The 20,189-nt window shown below is 35.9% G+C and overlaps 2 protein-coding genes across 2 annotated transcripts; one reads left to right on the forward strand and one right to left on the reverse strand.

Moving 5' to 3' along the window:
* The first annotated feature begins 11,634 nt into the window (after window positions 1-11,634).
* Window positions 11,635-13,658, forward strand: LOC110792016 (GATA transcription factor 5). Its single transcript, XM_021996807.2, has 3 exons — window positions 11,635-11,860; window positions 11,996-12,307; window positions 12,629-13,658. The coding sequence occupies exons 2-3, from the start codon at window positions 12,020-12,022 to the stop codon at window positions 13,322-13,324; spliced, it is 984 nt and encodes a 327-aa protein (XP_021852499.1). The 5' UTR covers window positions 11,635-11,860; window positions 11,996-12,019; the 3' UTR covers window positions 13,325-13,658.
* A 4,812-nt stretch (window positions 13,659-18,470) lies between these two features.
* Window positions 18,471-19,046, reverse strand: LOC110792011 (uncharacterized). The gene has a single exon (XM_021996800.1). The coding sequence runs from the start codon at window positions 19,044-19,046 to the stop codon at window positions 18,471-18,473; it is 576 nt and encodes a 191-aa protein (XP_021852492.1).
* Between the last annotated feature and the right edge of the window lie 1,143 nt (window positions 19,047-20,189).

Here is a 20,189-nt window from a genome sequence, read left to right on the forward strand (position 1 = left end):
CAAACACTATAAATAGGCCGCCAAGGCTCACACCTCAAGGTACGTCCAATTTACCGCCTTAAGACTACTCTTCTAGAGAACTTCTCTCTAGAATCCGAGCATCGTTCTTACTTAGGCATCGGAGGGGCTTTCCTCGGAAACACCCCCGAGGCTAGTGACTTTGCTCTTGTGCAGGTGAATTCGGACTCTACTCATTCAAACAAGCAAGATCTTCAACACACACAAAAGGGCCTTCATTCGAAGCCCATTGTTTCCATCTTTACAACACCGGAACATATATATATATATATTTGAATTGCGCAGAATTACGTTCAATATGGCAATTATGTTAGTATATAATATATTGTTGGCTTCATCTTAATATATATATATTCAAAATATTAATATTTTTATAAGTTTTTATAATATGTAACTAAAGATATTGGTGGTCAAAATTGTGCATTGGCAAGCGTATCCAATCAAAATAGTACAAATATTAAGGGACGAAGGAAGTATACGAAATACTCCCTCTGTATTTATTTAAGGGATACACTTGTCTTTTCCGGCCGTATTTATTTAAGAGATACACTTGCTCACAAAAATTGGGTGGTGGCCATGTCGGCCAAGCACAAGATCTGCTTGGTGAACATGGGAGCCAAGCAATATCCGTGTGCGGCTCCCAAGTCCATCATGCAATCACCGTGCGCGGGGTAAAAGAAATTAATATTTTAAAAAAAAAATACGTAAAATTGGTCGAATTAGGGCATATTAAGGCATGTTGTTCGTGCATGTGAGCGATTATTATGGTATAATTAGCGTGTATTAGAAATTAATATTAAAAAATAGTGTTAATTAAGAATAACCGTATTAAATTATTTCATAAATGAGTGTTAGTGCTTTTTGAAATTATTTGTTAAATTATTGTAGATTATAATATGTTCATTTAATATTTATTTATTTTATAAACTATGTTAGTGATTTGTTAATATAATAAAATTATAATCAACTAAAATAATTATATTGAACTATCATAATAAATACAGAAAATTAAACATAAATTAAACCATAATAATATAACAGAAATAAATAAAGCATAATTAACACAATACAAATAAATTCAACTACAATTAAAAAAAAAGAAACAAATATTTTTTTTTAATATCAAAATCCTGATTTTCGCCCGCGCAAAGGTTTTGCGCTAGGCCGCCGCGCACAGCCTGTGCGCCGGTGACACGGAAGTCATGCACCAGATCTGCACGACCCCCATGTCGCTGGTGCACTAGCTGTGCGCGACAGTCAAGGAACCCACGCAAAACCCGTGTGCGGCCTTAAATTCATAAAAATAAAAATAAAAAATAAAAAATCACAATACCTTCCGCGGTGGCGCTAATGGAAGAGGAGGGCGGCGAGAGGGGAGAAAGAGAGAGGGCGGCGATTAACCGACTTCCAAAATCTGGCGAGAACGAGAGAGGGAAGCGGTGAGAGTTTGCGGCGAGAGTTTGCGGCATATAATTATTTGAACGGAAAATAATATAGGGAAGGGAAGGGAATCGGAAAACAGAGGCTTGGAGGGTAGTGCGACGAGGGGAGGCCGACGAAACTTCTGGTTGGCCAGAAGAGGTGGTCGGCGTGAAGGATGTAGGTAGGGGAAGAGCAGAGGTGGAGGAGGAAGGGTGAAGAGGGAAGGGGGGGTGATTTCGTACTTTCAGGCAATAAATGAGGGCGTTTTTAATGGAATAGGACGTCGAATAAAAACCCCCTAGCATATTCCCTCCATATTTTATTTAAAAGACACACTTAATTTCCTTAATCGGACGTAGTTTATTAAAAGATACAATTTCTATTTTTGCATGTGGTGGTCCCATTTTCATTTATATTAATTATTTTTCTCCATCTCGTGGTTCACACGCTTACCCACATACTTTTATTACTGCAATTAATTCTCATTATCAATTTCTTACAATACATAATAACTCAATACCCTACTTTGATCTTATTTTAATAAAGTCAACTCTATAGTACAAAAAAAGCTACATATCAATTAAAATGTATCTTTTAAATAAATACGGAGAGAATATTTGATAAGGAGTTTGACTTATCATAAACTCTTAGTCTTAGGCTAACACATAATTGGTAGAAAAGGCAAAATTTGAAGTCATGGGAATTTACGAGAGGATATGGTTCTTCCAGGTTAGGCAGTCGTAAAAATGTCCTGTTAGGCTGTTAGAAATGTTATTCGGAGAAAAAGACTGACAAAAATCATGATTTAGAACAATGCCCAATGGATACCAGCCCATGGTGACGCCATAATTTACGCGCTTGACCTTTCTTCTTTTACTTTCTTCTTCTACCACTAAATTTCTCTAATTTGCAATTTCGTATACATTCTTTATAGCTCTTCTGTTATTATATTTTTATATTATATTCCTAAATATCATTTTCTTTGAATTCTATTCATTTGGGCTAGAAAGTACGCATAAGAATTGTCATATGGAGTACGCGCGTATACTAGTGTACTTTAGCATCCATATATAACGATTACAACTTACAAGTTGTAATTTTAGTAACTTTCACGTTTTATGATCATATGATGCATTTATTTTCATTAGTGGATGAACAACATCTTACAAGCTGAGTTTACTAGGAACCTACCTCAATCAATTCACAGGTTCTAGCTCCCTCTCGAGTGGATTCCTTTTCCCAGGCAGGCCTATATTTCTTTGTTTTAATAGGACTCTTTTCCAAAAACTTTGCTTTAGCGACTTCATACCTTGCTGTGTTATTTGGACTTTTCAAACTTAGCGAACTGAAACATCTGAGTACTTCCTCGGTCCTTGAAAAGTCCTTTAGGAGAGATTCATATTGATCAATCGATCTCCACGTTTATAAAGCAGTACGTAGTCCACTATTATAGAGCTAACCAAGTACCCTAGCCCAACCCCCTTCCTTCTCAATCAGTCTAGAATGCTTTGCTTAGGTCATCTAGTCCATATTTACGTTATTGAATAAACACACACATATATTTACGACTATACGAACAAGTGATAACTCTAACATATGAAAAAAGTAACAGAAATACAAAACTAACAAATGTTGTGATACCTGAAATAAATAACAAGGCTTCGTACTCCGCACAATATGTTGGTGGAACTTGTATCATTATCCATTAATGGTATGTTGCGTGCTTCATTTTCAACTATGTGATGATCATTAGTGAAGATTTACCACTTTTAATTTTGAACTTATTTACACATAAAGTAGTCCGTATGCTATTCCTGTTAGATAGCCAAACCTTTTAAAACTTTATAATTACACATATTTGTGTTTGCTTTATTTGGGCTTCATATTGAAATTTATTTCACATGGGTTTAGAAACTTACACTACAAGAATTTGTACCTTTAACTACAACCTAATTACGACGGGTCAAAAATCCCATCGTAAAAGGCTTTTGCGACGGAACTAACAACCAAACAAAGACGGGAACAACCGTCGCAAATATCTTATACGACGGGTTAGCGACGGGATTTTCCATTAACGACGACCCCCTTTTATGATGGATTCGCGACAGGAAATCCCGTCATTAATCAACGATTACTGGCCTTTAGCGACGGAATTTTCCGTCGTTAATGGTACAATTTTTTGTAGTGTTATAATTGATCTTGGCATGAGTGATGTACTATGTTAATTACATGACGATAGTGTTATAAACGTGATAATATAGCAATGTCCACTAAGAGAAAAAGATATCGACATATATTACCTTTGTTTCTACAAGTTTTTTACGTCTTGGAATATGTGTCAAAAGTATGAAAATTTTAACCGTAAATTTTCACTATTATATGCATCAAAACATTATAAGATCTTATTAGATTGGTCTCGGTATGCATTTTTTTACACATACGAAATTGGATATATTAGTGGTCAAATGTTGCATTGGAGTTCGTGTAAATAGTGCGCGCAACAAGGCCTTCTCCGACAACTTGGAGGCCTCGTACTAAATACATATTTAGGCTCCTATAAATTTGTACGGAAAATTATATAATATAAAACACATGATTATTATATGGAAAATTATATAACACATAATTATTATATTAATATTATTTTATATTGTTTTGTTATACAAAATACAAAGTCAGGGTTGAGATTTGAACTCTGGAGTCACCTACCACGCATGTACCTCCCTACCAACTAGGACAAAGATCATTTTTGTTTAACCAAACAGCTGAAAATATTAATAAATATATATTGTTGTGAAATTCTCATGGGCTTTAACCAGAAATATTACATTTGAGCCTCAAAATTTTGTGGCCCTGTGTTGTAGGTCTGGTTCGACCGCCTCAAAGTCGGTCCTGACGTATAATTGTGTGAATAACTTTAAGAAACGAGGTAGTAATAGTTTTCCAATTTCAATCATTTAATTAAGTGATCTATCTCTCAAGAAGTTCGCATGTCTAATTGATAATTAAAATGATTATTTTATTTAAAGCGCCCGACTCAAAAATAAACTGTTAATGTCGAATTTCCCAATTTAAGCGTGTAGGGCCCATGAGTTCACCAACAACTCCACCATTAGTAGTATGATATTGTCTCCTTTGGCGAAGCTCGCACGGATTTGTTTTTGGGATCCTTTCCAAAAGGCCTCATACTAATGTAGTTGGTGAACTCTTATAAACCAGGTAACTCATTCTTGTCTCTTCGATGTGGGACTTGGGATGTATAGCCAACAATGTTCCCCTCGGGCCAAGGACCAGAAGCCTCCCCTTCCAGCGATAATCCGTCTAATCATCTTGTACCGCCGCCAATCTGCATAACACACTACCTGACCACCACAAGGTACCAAGCACAAATTTCAATCGTGAAGTCACACAACCCTCCCCTCCGGAGATCTCATGCACTATGACTCCGAGTTATGCATGCAACCAACAGGTTTCCGCTCCATGCTTCCATATTGCACCCCTGATATATTCTTACTCTACAATCGCATGTCCATGCGTTAACTGAGTCACCCATGCATCTTCGAGAACCATACAGAATACCACCAAAGACTTGCACCAACGCCCTAGAACTACACCACTCTGCACATGTGTGCTCCAACAAGCCTACCATGGGTACACCATTGTATGCACGTTCTTGATAGAATATATGTATATATTACGTTAGTCAATATTTTGTATATTAGTTTCCTTAAGCTTGATGCGGGAGCGAGCTTTTTCGAACGAAGGCAGAGGATATTGGTTCTGAATATAATCAACAGTGCCAGAATAAGCATCCGTCAAGCCACCAATGAGTTTGAGTAAGAGTTGACTGTTTAATACTGGAGCATCCACATCCGCAAATCTGTCTGCTAGAGATTTCACGTGGTTGCAATATGCATCAACATTAGAGACATTGTCGTGGGAAACATCAGCTAATTCCTCTTCAAGGTGAGTTTCCCTAGAGCCCTTGTTCTCTTGAAAAATAGCGTCCAATATTTCCCATGCTCGGGATGCGGTTTCATCTTTAAAAAGAGTGGCTTGAAGAAGATCATGAGAGAAGGAGCCATAAATCCATTGTTAAGCAACCGCATCGAGACGATCATAGAGATAGGGGTCAGCCTTCTGCAACTCATCGATCTTGGCCTTGACTGCCGCTTTAGTTGGGGGTTCGATGTGATGAAGAAGGTTGTGCACTCGGGCTGTACCTTAAACAGTGAGTACCAAAAATGATACTTCCTCCGTTCATTTTTACTCGCAAAGTTTGTCATTTTCACGCATGCCAATGCACAACTTTAATCATTAATATCTTTAATTCTCTTTAAGTAAAAATTATAAAAATTTAATATTTTGAAAATACATTTTAAGACAAATCTAACAAGATTCCGCATGATTATGTTTTAACTTACGTATAAATCACCAACAATAGCCAAAGTATAATATGTGAATAATGTAGAAATCACAAACGTTGCGAGTATTAAAAATCGGAGGAAGTATAAGTTAGTTTTATTGTCCAACGTAAAATAAATAAGGGATTTTACGTTGGTTATGGAGAGAGCTGGGTGAAACTTTGGGGCTGAATCAGACATGGTGACGACATAAGAAAGGAGAACAGGAGGAGAGAGGGTAGAGGAGGAAGACAGAGGCTGCTAGGGTAGAAGGAGGAGGAAGATAACCCTAGTTTGATACCATGTTGGAAATGAATTCCTTGAATATTATCGAGTTGTCAATAGAGAATATATACAAACTCCATAACGAACAATAGCGTAATCTAAGGCAATTAAACAAGAAACTAACTATACAAAATATTGACTAACGTAATAATATACATATATTCTATCAATTCTTCCTGCCGAACCATCGGCTCTGATACCATTTGTAGGGCCCAAGACTTAACCGACAGCTCCACTATTAGTATGATATTGTCCGCTTTAGGGTCAAACCCGTACGAATTGTTTATGGGCTCCTTCCCAAAAAACCTCACATAAAAGTAGTTGGTGAACTTGTATAAACTAGGTAACTCCTTCTTATCTCTCCTACGTGGGACTTGGATGTATACCCAACAAAGTGTAACTTGATTGCAAATATATTTACATCTTTTATCGTAATAGTATAACTTAGTTGGTAAAGTATTGAAGGATGATACTCAAAATCTGAGATCGAATCCCGTATACATCATTTATTGTCTTACCCTTTGTGACTCTCTCTAACACCAAAACAAATGATAATATATATAGAAATCTAGGTACGTCCTACATGCATTCAGATTTTCTATTTTTCTTTAAAAAAGTGTATGTGTATACCTTTCGGTCAATGCATAATTAAACGTATAACTGTATAAGGTAAATCAAGTCAATAAAATACAATCTCCTAAAACTTGCTTTTTTGCTCCCCTAGATAAAAGTATGTTCCTCTTCGGTAAAAAAAAATAAAAATTGGAATAAAGGAGAAATTTATAAAGGAGAATTTTTTTTGAAGGAACCCACAAGGGGGATTAATTGGATAAATCTTCGGAAATACCGTTCAAAATACAAGCAGGGAACTCATCCTCCCATATTCTACGCCCAAACTCCCAAGGTTGGTAATGTGCTAAGTCATGGGCAACCTTATTACCGGAACGCTTAACAAAAGAAAACATAACATCACTAAAAGAAGAGCTAATATGTAAGATATCTACCGGAACTAAGCATAAGCTGCTAGTCCCCTTCAAGCCTCCACGCAAAGCATTAACTATCACCAGACAATCGCTTTCCACTACGACATTGCTCCACCCCAGTTCCATGCCCATCTTCAAGCCCAACTCAATAGCCTTCGCCTCAGCAATCTGGGCATCCCATCTCTCGCCTCCCTGCTGCACCGCACAGGCCAGTAATTGTCCCTCACAGTCCCGTATCACTACACCCAGACCACTACCCACCTCCCCTAGCTCGCCCGCATCCACATTCAGCTTCACCCAACCTTCATTAGGCGGCACCCAAGCAGTGGGATGACTGACTGCAGCCCCTCCCCTACGAATCGCAGGCCCCTGCCCCTCATTCCACACTTCTGCACTTACCTTCGCAGCATAGGCTGCTGTGTTGTTTGGGTCGCACCCTTCGTGGGCAATAACATATTTATTCCTAGCACCCCATATTGCCCAACACAAAGTGAGGAACTTACCCATCTCTTCCTCATCAATCATACTGAAGCAATCCTCCCACCAATCCACAATAGAACAAAAGCGTCGCAACGCTAGGTGAGTAAGAGAACTCACCCTCCACACCTCTCGAGCCAACACGCAGTCACGCAGTGCGTGTAGAACTGATTCCTCTCTTCCATTGCAAACCTCACAGAACCCATCATAGTCCTTCACCCTCCGACTAATCCCACTCCTCGTCGGGAGTGCCTCAAGGCAAGCTCGCCACGCAAACAATTTGACCCGGGGAAGCACTTTTGTCTGCCACACCTGTCGCCATAGGGACGAAGGATTCGAGGCAGCCACTTCCTCCCCCACCCAGGCGTCCCCAAACAACGCTCTATATGTCGACTTCACTGAATACTCGCCATTTTTCTCCGAATCCCAGCAGGTCACATCATCTGGCCTTCGCGAGCTCAAGGGGATGCTCATGATTCTGTCACATTCAAACGGAAGAAAGAATTGTTTCAGCAACTCTGAATTCCAGGAGAGCGTAACTGGATTAATCAAGGCACTAACTTTCAGTTCCAAGTTTGCTGTACCTCTAGGGGAGATCACCTTACGGGTTTGGGTCTCCGGGATCCAAGGATCGGACCACACCTTAATGCCTTCCCCGTTCCCTACCCTCCAACGCATTCCCCTTCTTACCACCCAACGAGCTTCCCACAGACCCCTCCAGGTGTAACTCGGAGCCATCCCCAATTCTGCCTCCATAAACGAACCATGGGGGTAATACCTAGCCTTTATAATCTGCTCTAGCAGGCTGTTACGGTTCAGGGTAAGGCTCCAAGCCTGCTTCCCTAATAATGCCAATTAAATAGTTTGAAATCCCTAAAGCCAAGACCACCTTCACTCTTCGGTCTACATAACTTTCTCCAAGCCACCCAGTGGATTTTCCTTTCTTCTTGGTTTTTCCCCCACCAAAATTGTGCTACAAGAGATCAGAGCTCATCACAGAAAGAGGACGGGAACTTAAACACACTCATTGCATAGGTAGGGAGAGATTGTGCCACTGCCTTTATCATAACCTCCCTACCCGCCTTAGATAGAACCAACCCCTTCCACCCTTGTAGCTTTTTCCATAATTTATCCTTCACCCCTCTTGTAATAACCTTCTTAGACCGCCCCACCGTCGTAAGAAGGCCTAAATAACGGTCATGCACATCCACAACCCTCACCCCCAAACATTCGGCCAACTCCACACGCCGTGCCTCCACAACGCCCCTACTAAAAGAGATAGTGGTTTTGTCGAAAATAACTTTTTGCCCACTAGCTAATTCATAGAGTGTGAGCACCTCCCGAATTGAGTTAGCATCTGCCGCTGCCGCTTTCGAAAATATAATGCAATCACCCGCGAATAATAAATGATTGACAATAGGGGCGCTAACAGCAATTCGAAACCCATGAACTAGATTATTCTCTTCCGCTCGTCTAATCAAATGCGACAGAATTTCAGCACAAAGGATGAAGAGATATGGGGACAGGGGGTCCCCCTGCCTTAACCCTCTACCTGGAGAAAACTCTTCCGACGGGTGCCCATTCACAAGAACCGAGAAAGTAACTGACCGAACACAATCCATAACCCGCCTACTCCAGTCCCCGTCGAAGCCAAACTTCTCAAGGATCGCCTCTAAAAAGCCCCATTCGATTCTATCATAGGAGAAATTAATGTTTCGTTATATATTATCACCTTATTTACACTTATTATATAAAAAACAAGTTCAGATAAAATAGGATAAGTTCAGATAAATTCATACAAAATAAGTTCAGGAAACATAAAGGTTACATAAATACGATTATAACTAAAATAAGGTGGGTTAAGTTCGGGTAAGTTTAGATTAATTTAGATAAGATAAGTTCAGGATAAATAAGTGTAAATAAGGTGAATATAACGCACCGTAAAGGTCTATATGACTCAACTTATGCTTTATTTTTGTTCACCTTATTTTTTACTTATCATAAATTAATAAGTTCAGATAAGGGTTGAGGGCTATAAGGTTTGTCCATGTACAATTTATAGATAAAGCAAGTTGCGATGAGCTTTAATAAGTTCAGAAAAAGTGAAAAATCAGGTAAATAAAACGCCTCCTTATTTTATTCGAACTTATATTATTTGAACTTTCTAAATTTAATTATATTATCTGAACTTGTATTCATTTAAACTTATTTCCTTTGTAACATACTACGTAATTTATTTGTGCGTATATCTAAACTTACTCTAGTAAAACTTCATTGTAATTAAACTATTTAGCCTGAACTCGCCAGGGCTTATTTAAACTTATTTTATAAAAAATAAGTCAAAATAAGTTAAATTATTGGACCAGACAGACACTTTTAACTGATCATAAGTTAAACATAATTGATCTGAACTTTTAACTGAACTTATCTAAACTTATTTTATCTGGAAACAAAATTATTTTATTTGAAATAAATTTATTTGTGTGAAAATGTATGAAAAAAATGTACTTTATCTGTACTTAACTATATCATCTGAGCTTATCTAAAATTAACCGACCTTATTTTGCTTGAAATAAATCAAAATAAGTCGAACAGAACCGAGTTAACACTAACAAACAACACCACACTACAAGTGGTATAGTTTTAGTGGCACCAACAATAAATAAAAATGTTTTTAAATAAAAAGAAGAATGAGATGAATGATTAAGGACACAACTTTGGTTGGATTGGACCTAAGAAATGATGTTGAAAAATCTACGTGGAACTATGGATTCGGTCCAAATTCGGGCCTACCCGCATTAGGACTTAGGAGTATAGGACACTCTCTACAGTCTATACTGCATACGGAGTAGTCAAATTCCACAATTATTTTGTTTTTCCTATTTAGCTTATCAATTACAGGTGTTCTGTTCATCACAACTCCAATAAAAATTGATTTATTGCATCATAAATTGGACGGAAAATGAATATGTTACAAAATTATCAATTTGGCTGCCTTCAACTTTGACTATTCACGCGTATTGCATTATCAAATACAGCTATACGTATAGTATAAATATAAGTGAATTGATTTTATACACAAACAATTTTTAGTGTAATACCGAGTATTGTGTACATACACGCATTGTTTATCTCTAATATTTTTTAAAAAAATATTATTACTGATGAAGAAAAAGAAAGTTAACGCTCAAAGTCACGTCTAAATAATTTTGCGACATTCGAATAATAAAATTCCTTTTGATATAAGAATTATAGACTCTTCAATCATATATATAAAGAAACATACATCTTTCCATTATATTTCGTACATTCTTGTACATGCACAACAAATTTTTTTTTGTTTATTTGTTCAGTTGAAATTTTGAGCGATCTTTGAATAAGTAAAACTTAAGAGCAACCAAATATTTATTTCGAATACATACGAAATTGATTATTTTATTACATAAATTATTTTTTTATTTTATTTTATAAAAACTTGAAATTTCCGAGTAAACTTAGAGACTATGTAAATTGATTATGTGAGATCCTAACTTTATTTATTAAGTTATATGAATAATTTTTTAGTCCATTAGTGTTTTTTAATAAGTATAAAAGTTATTTCTTTATGAAAATGGGAAAATAAAATTTCCATACATAAACATTTATCATGTGAGATCTTATTCTTACGGGTAATTATTAAGTTACTTTGAGAAATCATCCAACAAAGGAAATATTTATTACGATCCATTAAAATCTTTTCCAATTCCATCTACATTATTATTGTTACTATTAAGTAAAAAAGTTCACACACATGCAAAGATAAATAGAATGGACATAGATTAAAAATTTATTACAACCCCATCCCAATATCCCACAACGGAAGGCAAGAAATAAATAAAAATCAATCAACATGTCAAACACTTTTGGTAAAATGTCAATATAGAATGAAATTTCCACACAACCAACAATATATAAAAAGATAATAATAAAGATCAAATATACGGAGTACTGTATATTGGAACAAAATCCAAAATTTGAAAAATCAAAAAAAGGATATAAAGTTAGTGTATGTGTGAGAGAGAAAGAAAAAAAAGGTTGTAAAATTTTGAAGATAAACCATTAACTCACCCACCTATCCCGCCCTTGAATTAGCCTTTCTTTTAGTGCTCCTCTTCTTTTCCCCCCCTCTCCAACTTCAACTCCTACCCACCTTCTTTTTCTCTCTCCTCAAAAAATCAAAATTAATTCATTCTCCCAAACCCACAAATTTCTTTCCCTCGAATTATTCACAAGGTATGTTGATATTTACATGTTTACTTAATTTAATTCTATGTTTTTTCAATTAATTTCTAGAAACGCCCTTTAATTTGGGGGTTTTATATAATTAAATCAAGTCTTAAAACGCTCATTTTTTGTTTAATTTGTCAGGGTAATTGCTATTTTGTTGTATAAATGGAGTGCATGGAGGCCAGGGCGCTAAAATCGAGCTTTTCGTCGGAAATAGCGATGAAAACGAGCAACACACAAAGTATTCTCGACGATTTTTGGTGTATTTCAGGTTTACCAAGCGACGATTTCTCCATTGACGAGTTTTTTGACCTTCCTAATGAAGATAACATTGACGTTGATATTGATGGGTCGGAGGAAGAAGAAAAAGACTCCTCTTCGCATTCTCTCTCTTCTCATGACCCTGTTGATGATTCCAATTCCACCAACTTCTCGCCGGACCTTGCAATTCCGGTAAGGGGCATTTTCGTAATTTCACTTTTTTTTTTTGGTAAAATATATTTTGGGTAGTTTTATTTTCTTTTCTTCCTTTTCGGGTGAAATGAAAATTTAAGTTTCCAATTTTATTTGGGTGAAATGAAATTTTCAATTTTTTGGGGGGTTGTAATAAAATTTGGGGTTTATAATTTTTTTTTTTGGGGTGAAAAATAGACCATTATTTGGGATGAAATGAAAATTTGTGGGGGCAAAGGTAAAAATTGATTTTTTATTTTGTGGGTATAATGAAATTTTTAGTCTAAATTTTATTTAATTTTAGAATTATAATTTGTATAGGTTGATGATGTGCAAGAGTTAGAATTATGGTCGCATTTGATGGACGATTCTATCCCGGAGCCAACGCTTGCATGTCCAAACCCGATTTTAGATGGGCACAAAAGCAAAACTGGGTTCAGTTTCCTAAACCGGTATGAACCGGTGAGCAAACCGGTGTTTATAAGAGTTCCATGCATGCCCAACCCGTCGGCGGTTCCTGTGAAACCAAGAAGCAAACGTCCTAGAACCGGAAACCGGTCTTGGGTATTTAATTCATCCCCGAAAACCGAGTCATCCTCGTCGTCATCGTCGGTGTCCTCACCGGTGTCCACGCTATTATTCCCTCCCTCGGTTCATGACATGAGGGTGCTTTTCAACTTCGGAAGGCCGCCTATGAAAAAACCAAAGAAAAAGCCGGTGTTGGCGACGTCGGCCTGCGAAAATCCCCCGGTTCAAAGGAGGTGTAGCCACTGCCAAGTGACGAAAACCCCTCAGTGGAGGGCCGGTCCAAACGGCCCCAAAACGCTATGTAACGCGTGCGGAGTCCGGTTCAAGTCGGGGAGGCTATTTCCGGAATATAGACCGGCTTGTAGCCCCACTTTTTCGAGCGAAGTTCATTCCAATAGCCACCGCAAAGTATTGGAAATGAGGAAGAAAAAGGAAACACCCGAGTCAGAATCAGACACCGGTTTGACTCAGACAGTTTTGAGTAGTTAGAGACAGAGAGAAAATTGTGAATCGGGTTCGAGAGCATTTGGTTTATAAAATGGTCCGGTTCAATTGTACAATTTTGGTGGTGGTTGGCTTCGGTAGGCAGGTTAGTTGTAACAGATTTTAGGGAGGGGTTGGGAGGCAGTTAATTTTAGTAATCCTAGTTTTTTTTTTTTTTTTTGTAGTATTAGTAATATTTTTTGTTTAGTTTTAATTAAATTTGTTGTAGTTTCAATTAAACTAGTTACTCCTATATTTAATTTTAGTTTCTTAGGTTATAAATGAGTTTTTCTTTTTCTTTTCTGACTTATATATATATATATATAGATACTTTTGTTTAGACCTTAAAATTCAAATTATTTTTGGTACGAATGAGTAATGTAGTCAGAATGGCAAAAAAACTTGGAATAAAAATTCAAAAAAACTTGCGAATACAAATTCAAATTATTCTCACATGTTTCCTCATGTAAATTTAGGCGCCTTTGAAGTTTGGACACTTGAAAAAATAAAACTTGAAAGTATTATTATGGAGTAAAGTATAGGCATGTTGCAATAAGGTTAAAATTAAATTTTGTGGTGGTGGTGCAACATTATTGCACTCATGCTAATTTATGACTTTGAGTGCCCACTAAGGGCGGTATGAAACATCATGCCCCACGTGTCATTCCTCATTATATATGATGTGATATATCTATTTAGATTTTTGTTTTTAGGTTTTAGTTTTATTTATTATTAGTCACAGATAAATATGTTTAATGATTTTAACAATCAACGAGATATTTGTCCTAAAACAATCAATACACTACTCCATATTCCGTACTCAGTATATGAATGTAAATGGAGCGGATTATACATTTATACTGTCCTATGATGAAACATTCAACTAGACCAAATCGATATATTAAGGAGGGTTATAACTTTAAAGAAAATAAACTTTTTTTAAAGGGTTAGATTTTTATGTCGCAAGTTCAAATCCTACTACAAGAATACGAGACTAATGACATATTGACATGGGTAGACATTATGCCATTATGATTTATGGGTTAATGGAAAACAAGTTATGTGACTTGAAACCTCCCATGTGCGATTCCCAAACTTTAAGTTCTAAATCAGGTATATAGATGTTGACGTTTGATTTCAAATTTGTGTAACAGAACCCATTAATTTTCTATATATAAAAATTAATCTTGGGAAATTAATACTCCAAATTGTTTCATTGTTTTAACCAACGTCACAAATTCATAACGTGTCAAGAAATTGGCAAATATAGATAGAATTTAGGAGATTAATGCCGCCAAAAGACCATGTCAAATATTGTAACTTTGGTACTATATATTGATAAAGACATACATACAAATAGTACATTATAATATAAATTAGACTAAAATCTAAATTTCAAACAAGTTAAGAAATATGATTTTGAAGTGAGAGTGATGAGTGAGTGATTCATGCAATGAAACTTCCGTGAAGTAGCTTTGAAAATAAGGGTTGGGTGAAATCATGTGAGTTTTGTTTTTACGCAAAATACATGCCATATTTTAGAAGAGTACGTACATAATTATAACTATGTGCGGTTGTTAATGGGCTGATACGTTCGTGAACAACTCTTGAGTAAGCTAGGTTAAAAAACCTTGATCAACTCTTAAATAAGCTAGGTCAAACCTTGACCAACGTTGTACGTACAATGGATGCATGTCAACTATCTTAGTTGGTAAAGTTTTGAGGGTGTTACCCAAGATCCGATATCGAATTCCGTTTACATCATTTGTCGCCATATACTTTGTGACTCTCTCTGCACCTAAAAAGAATCTTGAACAAAGCTCATACACTTGAATACCTTTTTAGGCTCGATTAATAAAAACTTACAAACAAGCCTAATTCGTTAGCGAAAATAATGGGCAAGAGAGAAACATGTGATCGAGCATTGTTTTTATCCAAAATACATGCTATGCTTTAGAAAAGTGCGTACATAAATTTGGTATCTCTCTGTTACGTACTCCACTAAAATTGTTATTTTGTATTATTATTATTATAAATTAAATGCTAATAAAGTCAAATATTTTACAAATAGTTAGTGGGCAACTGATATATAATCTGTGCCCCCACTCCCCTGGCTATAACAAAGCCTCATTTCTTCATTTTTCATTAGTTGACACGTTTGACTTTTGATATTTTTCACGTTTTTACTTTGACTCACAAACAACGTACATGTAGTATAGTTGGGGTAAAGTTTACGTAAAGCTAAAATAAGTTGTATATAATGGGGGAGAATTAAAGAGGAAGCTTAATGTGAGTACAAACGAATGAAAACGTTAGCCTTTGCTTACAGCTTAGGCAAAGTTGTTAAATTTGTCAGTACCATGACGGCTTTGTTTGGTCTTAGAGATTTTTTTTCTCCTTTTTTGCTTTTATGATCAAAGATTGCTCTTTACTTCTTCTGTATTTTATCTTACTAATTATGTTTAATTAATAATAAAGTTTTTTCCTTCAAAAAAAATAATAATAATAAAGTTTTGAAACTCGAATTCTTCTTGTGAGTAGTGAGGACGACTGAGGACTGAGCCACTTAGGTCTTAGGGGCTCCAAAATCCAAAGTTGGGCCTACTAGTTTATTGATTGGAGTAACATTTTTGAAATTTTTTGTTTTAAAGCCTTTTTTTTTCTTTTTCTTTTATATACTGATCGAATAGTCGATTCTACTCACTTCATTTTCGATTAAGTCAACTCTTATTTCGTCATAGATTACATTGAGCATGAACTTGTTGCAGCCGTGCATTGGCTTTGGATATATATAAATTGATTGGTTAAATTTAGCTCACATTCTTAACCATGAACTTAACTTATCCGTATTTTTTTTTGAAATAAAGTAACAATAAAATAACAGGAATAAAACAATACTCATACTAGATAAACAAGAATTGTGAAAAATAGATGGGATGTGGATTGTGAAGCCAATTTTTAAAAAATTAAAAAGACAATAATCGAATTGAAACCTGATATTTGGTTTTTGAAAGGTCAGTGAAACCTAATTGACAAGGTGTGGTGCAAATTATCAATTTGTCTAAAATTAAGTTATCTGAATTTGTATAAACTTATTTTGTTGAAAATAACTTATTTGTGTGTTTAATTGTTTGACAAAAAACCTTATTTTTGTTGAAATAATCAATATAGTTTAAAATAAATTAAAACAAACGGACCCTAAATCAAAACTAATACAATTTAGAAAGAATATTATGATTTGGTTAATGAGTTCTCCGTAATCATTAAGAGCATCAATACCAACTAACTCTTAGCCCCCTCTTAACTTTTCTCTTTCCTTAAGAGTTAACTCTTAGATAAAATGTGGTAACTCTTAGCCCCCTCTTATTTAGAGGTTGATTGAGACATCCTCTAAATAAGAGGTAACTCTTAGAAATAAGAGTGGGGTTGAGGTGGAGGTTTGTGTTTGATTTGTGATTTTTATTTTATTTTTAAAAAGGAAAAATATGTAAAAATGTAGTTAAGAGGTAGTAAATAAGAGATAGTCTATTTCTTGGGTTTTTTAATGGGCAACTCTTATTAAGAGATGGTAGTGATGTGGATGAGAGAAGGGACTAAGAGGGGGTAAATAAGAGTTTATCTTATAATTGATGCTCTAAGGTTTCTAAGAGGTACAACTACTAAATGAGTCAATGGTAGCTAATAATAATAATAATAATAAAATGATGCTTCTTTTGAAGTAGAAGAAATGTGAAAATCATTAATGATTACCAATAGTGTAATGATGCTCCTCAGATCGTAACGTTGAAATATTAGAAATCGGGTCTCCATTTCTTACATGATTCCCTTCAATTCAAATGGCTTATTATTACTATTTGTCTTATGTGCTTATATAATCTTTCAATAGTTTATATATCAATAAAGGGTATTTGTTCAATCTTTTTCTTAAAATATGTTTCATGTGTTTTTTTAGCATAAAAAATTTAGTTTTTGGTATTATTCATATAATCTATATTGATTATCAACCAATTGAGAATATTTTTTTAAGGAATTTTATTGTGATTTATAATTAAAAAAAATATAGTCACATGGAGTTTTGTTGTAATTGTGTCATTATATACATTTATTATATCTTTTTATATTTTTATCCCTTTGTAATTAAAGATATTAATAATTGAAAGTTCGAAAAATTATATTGTGAAAACGTGATAAAACAATTGTGTTATTTAAAAAAAAAACGGATGAAATATATACTTTCTTCCATCCCCATGATAAAGTAGGTTTCTAAGTAAAGATGGTCACGGGCCGCGCAAACATGATGTCTGACCCGACACGAAAAAAGCCCGACGTGCCAAGAGTAAGTAATCGTGGGTCGGGCCTTGGATCACATATTGTTTTTTACAAGGCGACTCGACCAGTCGAGACAAAACACGTAAAATTTAGTAAAGTTAGGCTTAGGTACGATGACCAGATCCGGTCCTACGACCCGTGGGCTTGGGTCGAGTCTGGGCCATGTTTTGAAATTTTCAGCCCGGTCCATCCCATCAGGATGCAAAGTGGGCTCGACCCGACCGACCTATGGGCCCGACCTGACCAACACCCATCTTTATCTATAAGGAGAGAATAGAGTAAGAGCAAGTGAAAAATATATCAAAGAAGGTATGAGACAAACTCAAAAAAAAAACACTTAATTTTTTTTAAAAGATAACTTCGGAGATTATATTAATTATAATAAAATGAAAAAATAGACTTATAACTAGATTATTGTAATATCATTCAACACAAAATACAAATATTAGCACATGATTTTGACTACATTACTAATGAAATCACAATGTACTCAAATTGTACATTGATTATTGGAAAAATAAATTCTAATAATCCAACCTTTGGTCGGTCTTCCAATAACAGTCCCACTAATACGATATCTCTCGCTGATCCAACTTTTGACACCTATTCTCTTTAAACGAACCTTTATGACCGGTTACCTGAAAGAAAAGTCAAGAACTTTCAAACTGATTTTTTTTTTTGGCAAATAAAGAGATTATTATTATCAAAAGGAAGAAAATCAGGCATCAGCCATACAAGCACAAAGCCTACACATCCAACAGATTACGAAGCTAACAGCTTAAATCTAACAACATAGAGCTAAGATCAGGGGAGCATCTAGCAGCTAGCCAGCTACTTTAAGCTGAATGTCTCCAAACAATTCAATAAGGGTTTTACGATGCTGATTACATAGTTTATCATTTCTATTGAGCCAAATTGAGTACATAGTTTCAGCAAAGAACATCACCAATAGCTTATGTCTTCCACCATTCTTTTTGCTACATTTAACAATCCAATCCAGCTCAGCTTGAAAACCAGTAGGAGATCTAGTAAACTGAAGAATATTTAGCACTTTCTGCCATATCTGAAAGGTGAAACCACACTCAAAAAATAAGTGCTCAACTGATTCAGAACTGGAGCTGCAGAGTAAACAGTTATCAGAAGTAACAATGTTCCATTTGATCAACCTGTTAAGAGTAGGAACCCTTTTCCAAATCACCAGCCAAAGGATAAATAAGCTCTTAGGTGTAGCAGAGTTATTACAAACCACCCTCCTCCAGGGAACCTTAGAATGCACTCCACAAAGCTTCTTATTCACTAGGTTAATAGAGAACATGCCATTTTTCTGAACATCATCCCATCCACCTATACTCTCCACCAAAGACATACAACCAAAGATCTTTTTCAGTGCCCAGGACATATTAGTAGTGCACTGAATACTACCCAGAGGTCTCCCCTTCACATAAAAGCTATCAACCCACCTAACCCATAGCTTACCTTTTTCGTGGGTTAGGGCCCATAAAAGTTTACAAACAACAGCCTTATTCTAGAGTTCCATGTTTTTCATGTTCAAACCACCATCAGTTTTGGGAAGACAAAGAGTAGCCCATGAACCAAAGCTTTTTAGAAGCTGCAGTGTCACCAGTCCACAAGAATAACCTGCAGTACCCTGGATTTCTTTGGTGACTTTCTTGGGGAGGACAAATATCTGACACCAGAAATTTTGCAAACTAAGGAGAATAGTTTTGATCAATTGCAGTTTGCCTGCATAGGATAGAAATCTTGAGGTCCAAGACTTAACTCTAGCCAGAACCTTGTCAATCAGTGGTTTACACTAGATGTAAGAAAGATTTGTAGTAGACAAAGGCACACCCAAGTATCTAAAGGGAAATTCACCCATTGGAATTTTAAGGTTAGCAAGAATCTGAGTCTGAACTGTATTAGGAACACCACACAAGTAGATACTGCTCTTATTCAAATTAGCTTCTAGACCTGAAGCTTGAGAGAAATTTTGGAATTTCTAAAACAACATGGAAGCAAAAATAGAATCCCCTCTACAGAACATAAGTAGATCATCATCAAACATCATGTGTGTGATATTCAGCCTTTCACACCTGGGGTAAAAGTTGAAATTAGGATCAGACTTAAGCTGTTGCATGTTTCTTGAGAGATATTCCATTCCTATAGCAAACAAAAAAGGAGAGAGAGGGTCTCCCTGTCTAAGGCCTTTCTTAGCATAAAGGGGGGGGGGGGAGGCTTACCATTTAGGAGCACACTATAGGAAACTGAAGTAATACAAGCAAAGATCCAGTCTAGGAACAAAAGGTGGAAACCCAATTCAGCCATAACGGATATGAGGAAGCTCCATTCAATGGAGTCATATGCCTTTTTAAGATCAACCTTGATCATACATCTAAGGGAGATGTGTTTCCTGTTGTAGCCTTTAACAAGTTCTGTGGCTAAAAAACATATTGTCAGCAATGTGTCTTCCAGGTATAAACCCAGCTTGGCATTCACTTACAACAGAACTCACCACCCTCTGAATTCTAGTAGTCAGAATTTT

Source organism: Spinacia oleracea, chromosome 4 (assembly GCF_020520425.1).
Source record: "Spinacia oleracea cultivar Varoflay chromosome 4, BTI_SOV_V1, whole genome shotgun sequence".
Classification (NCBI taxonomy): Eukaryota; Viridiplantae; Streptophyta; class Magnoliopsida; order Caryophyllales; family Amaranthaceae; genus Spinacia; species Spinacia oleracea.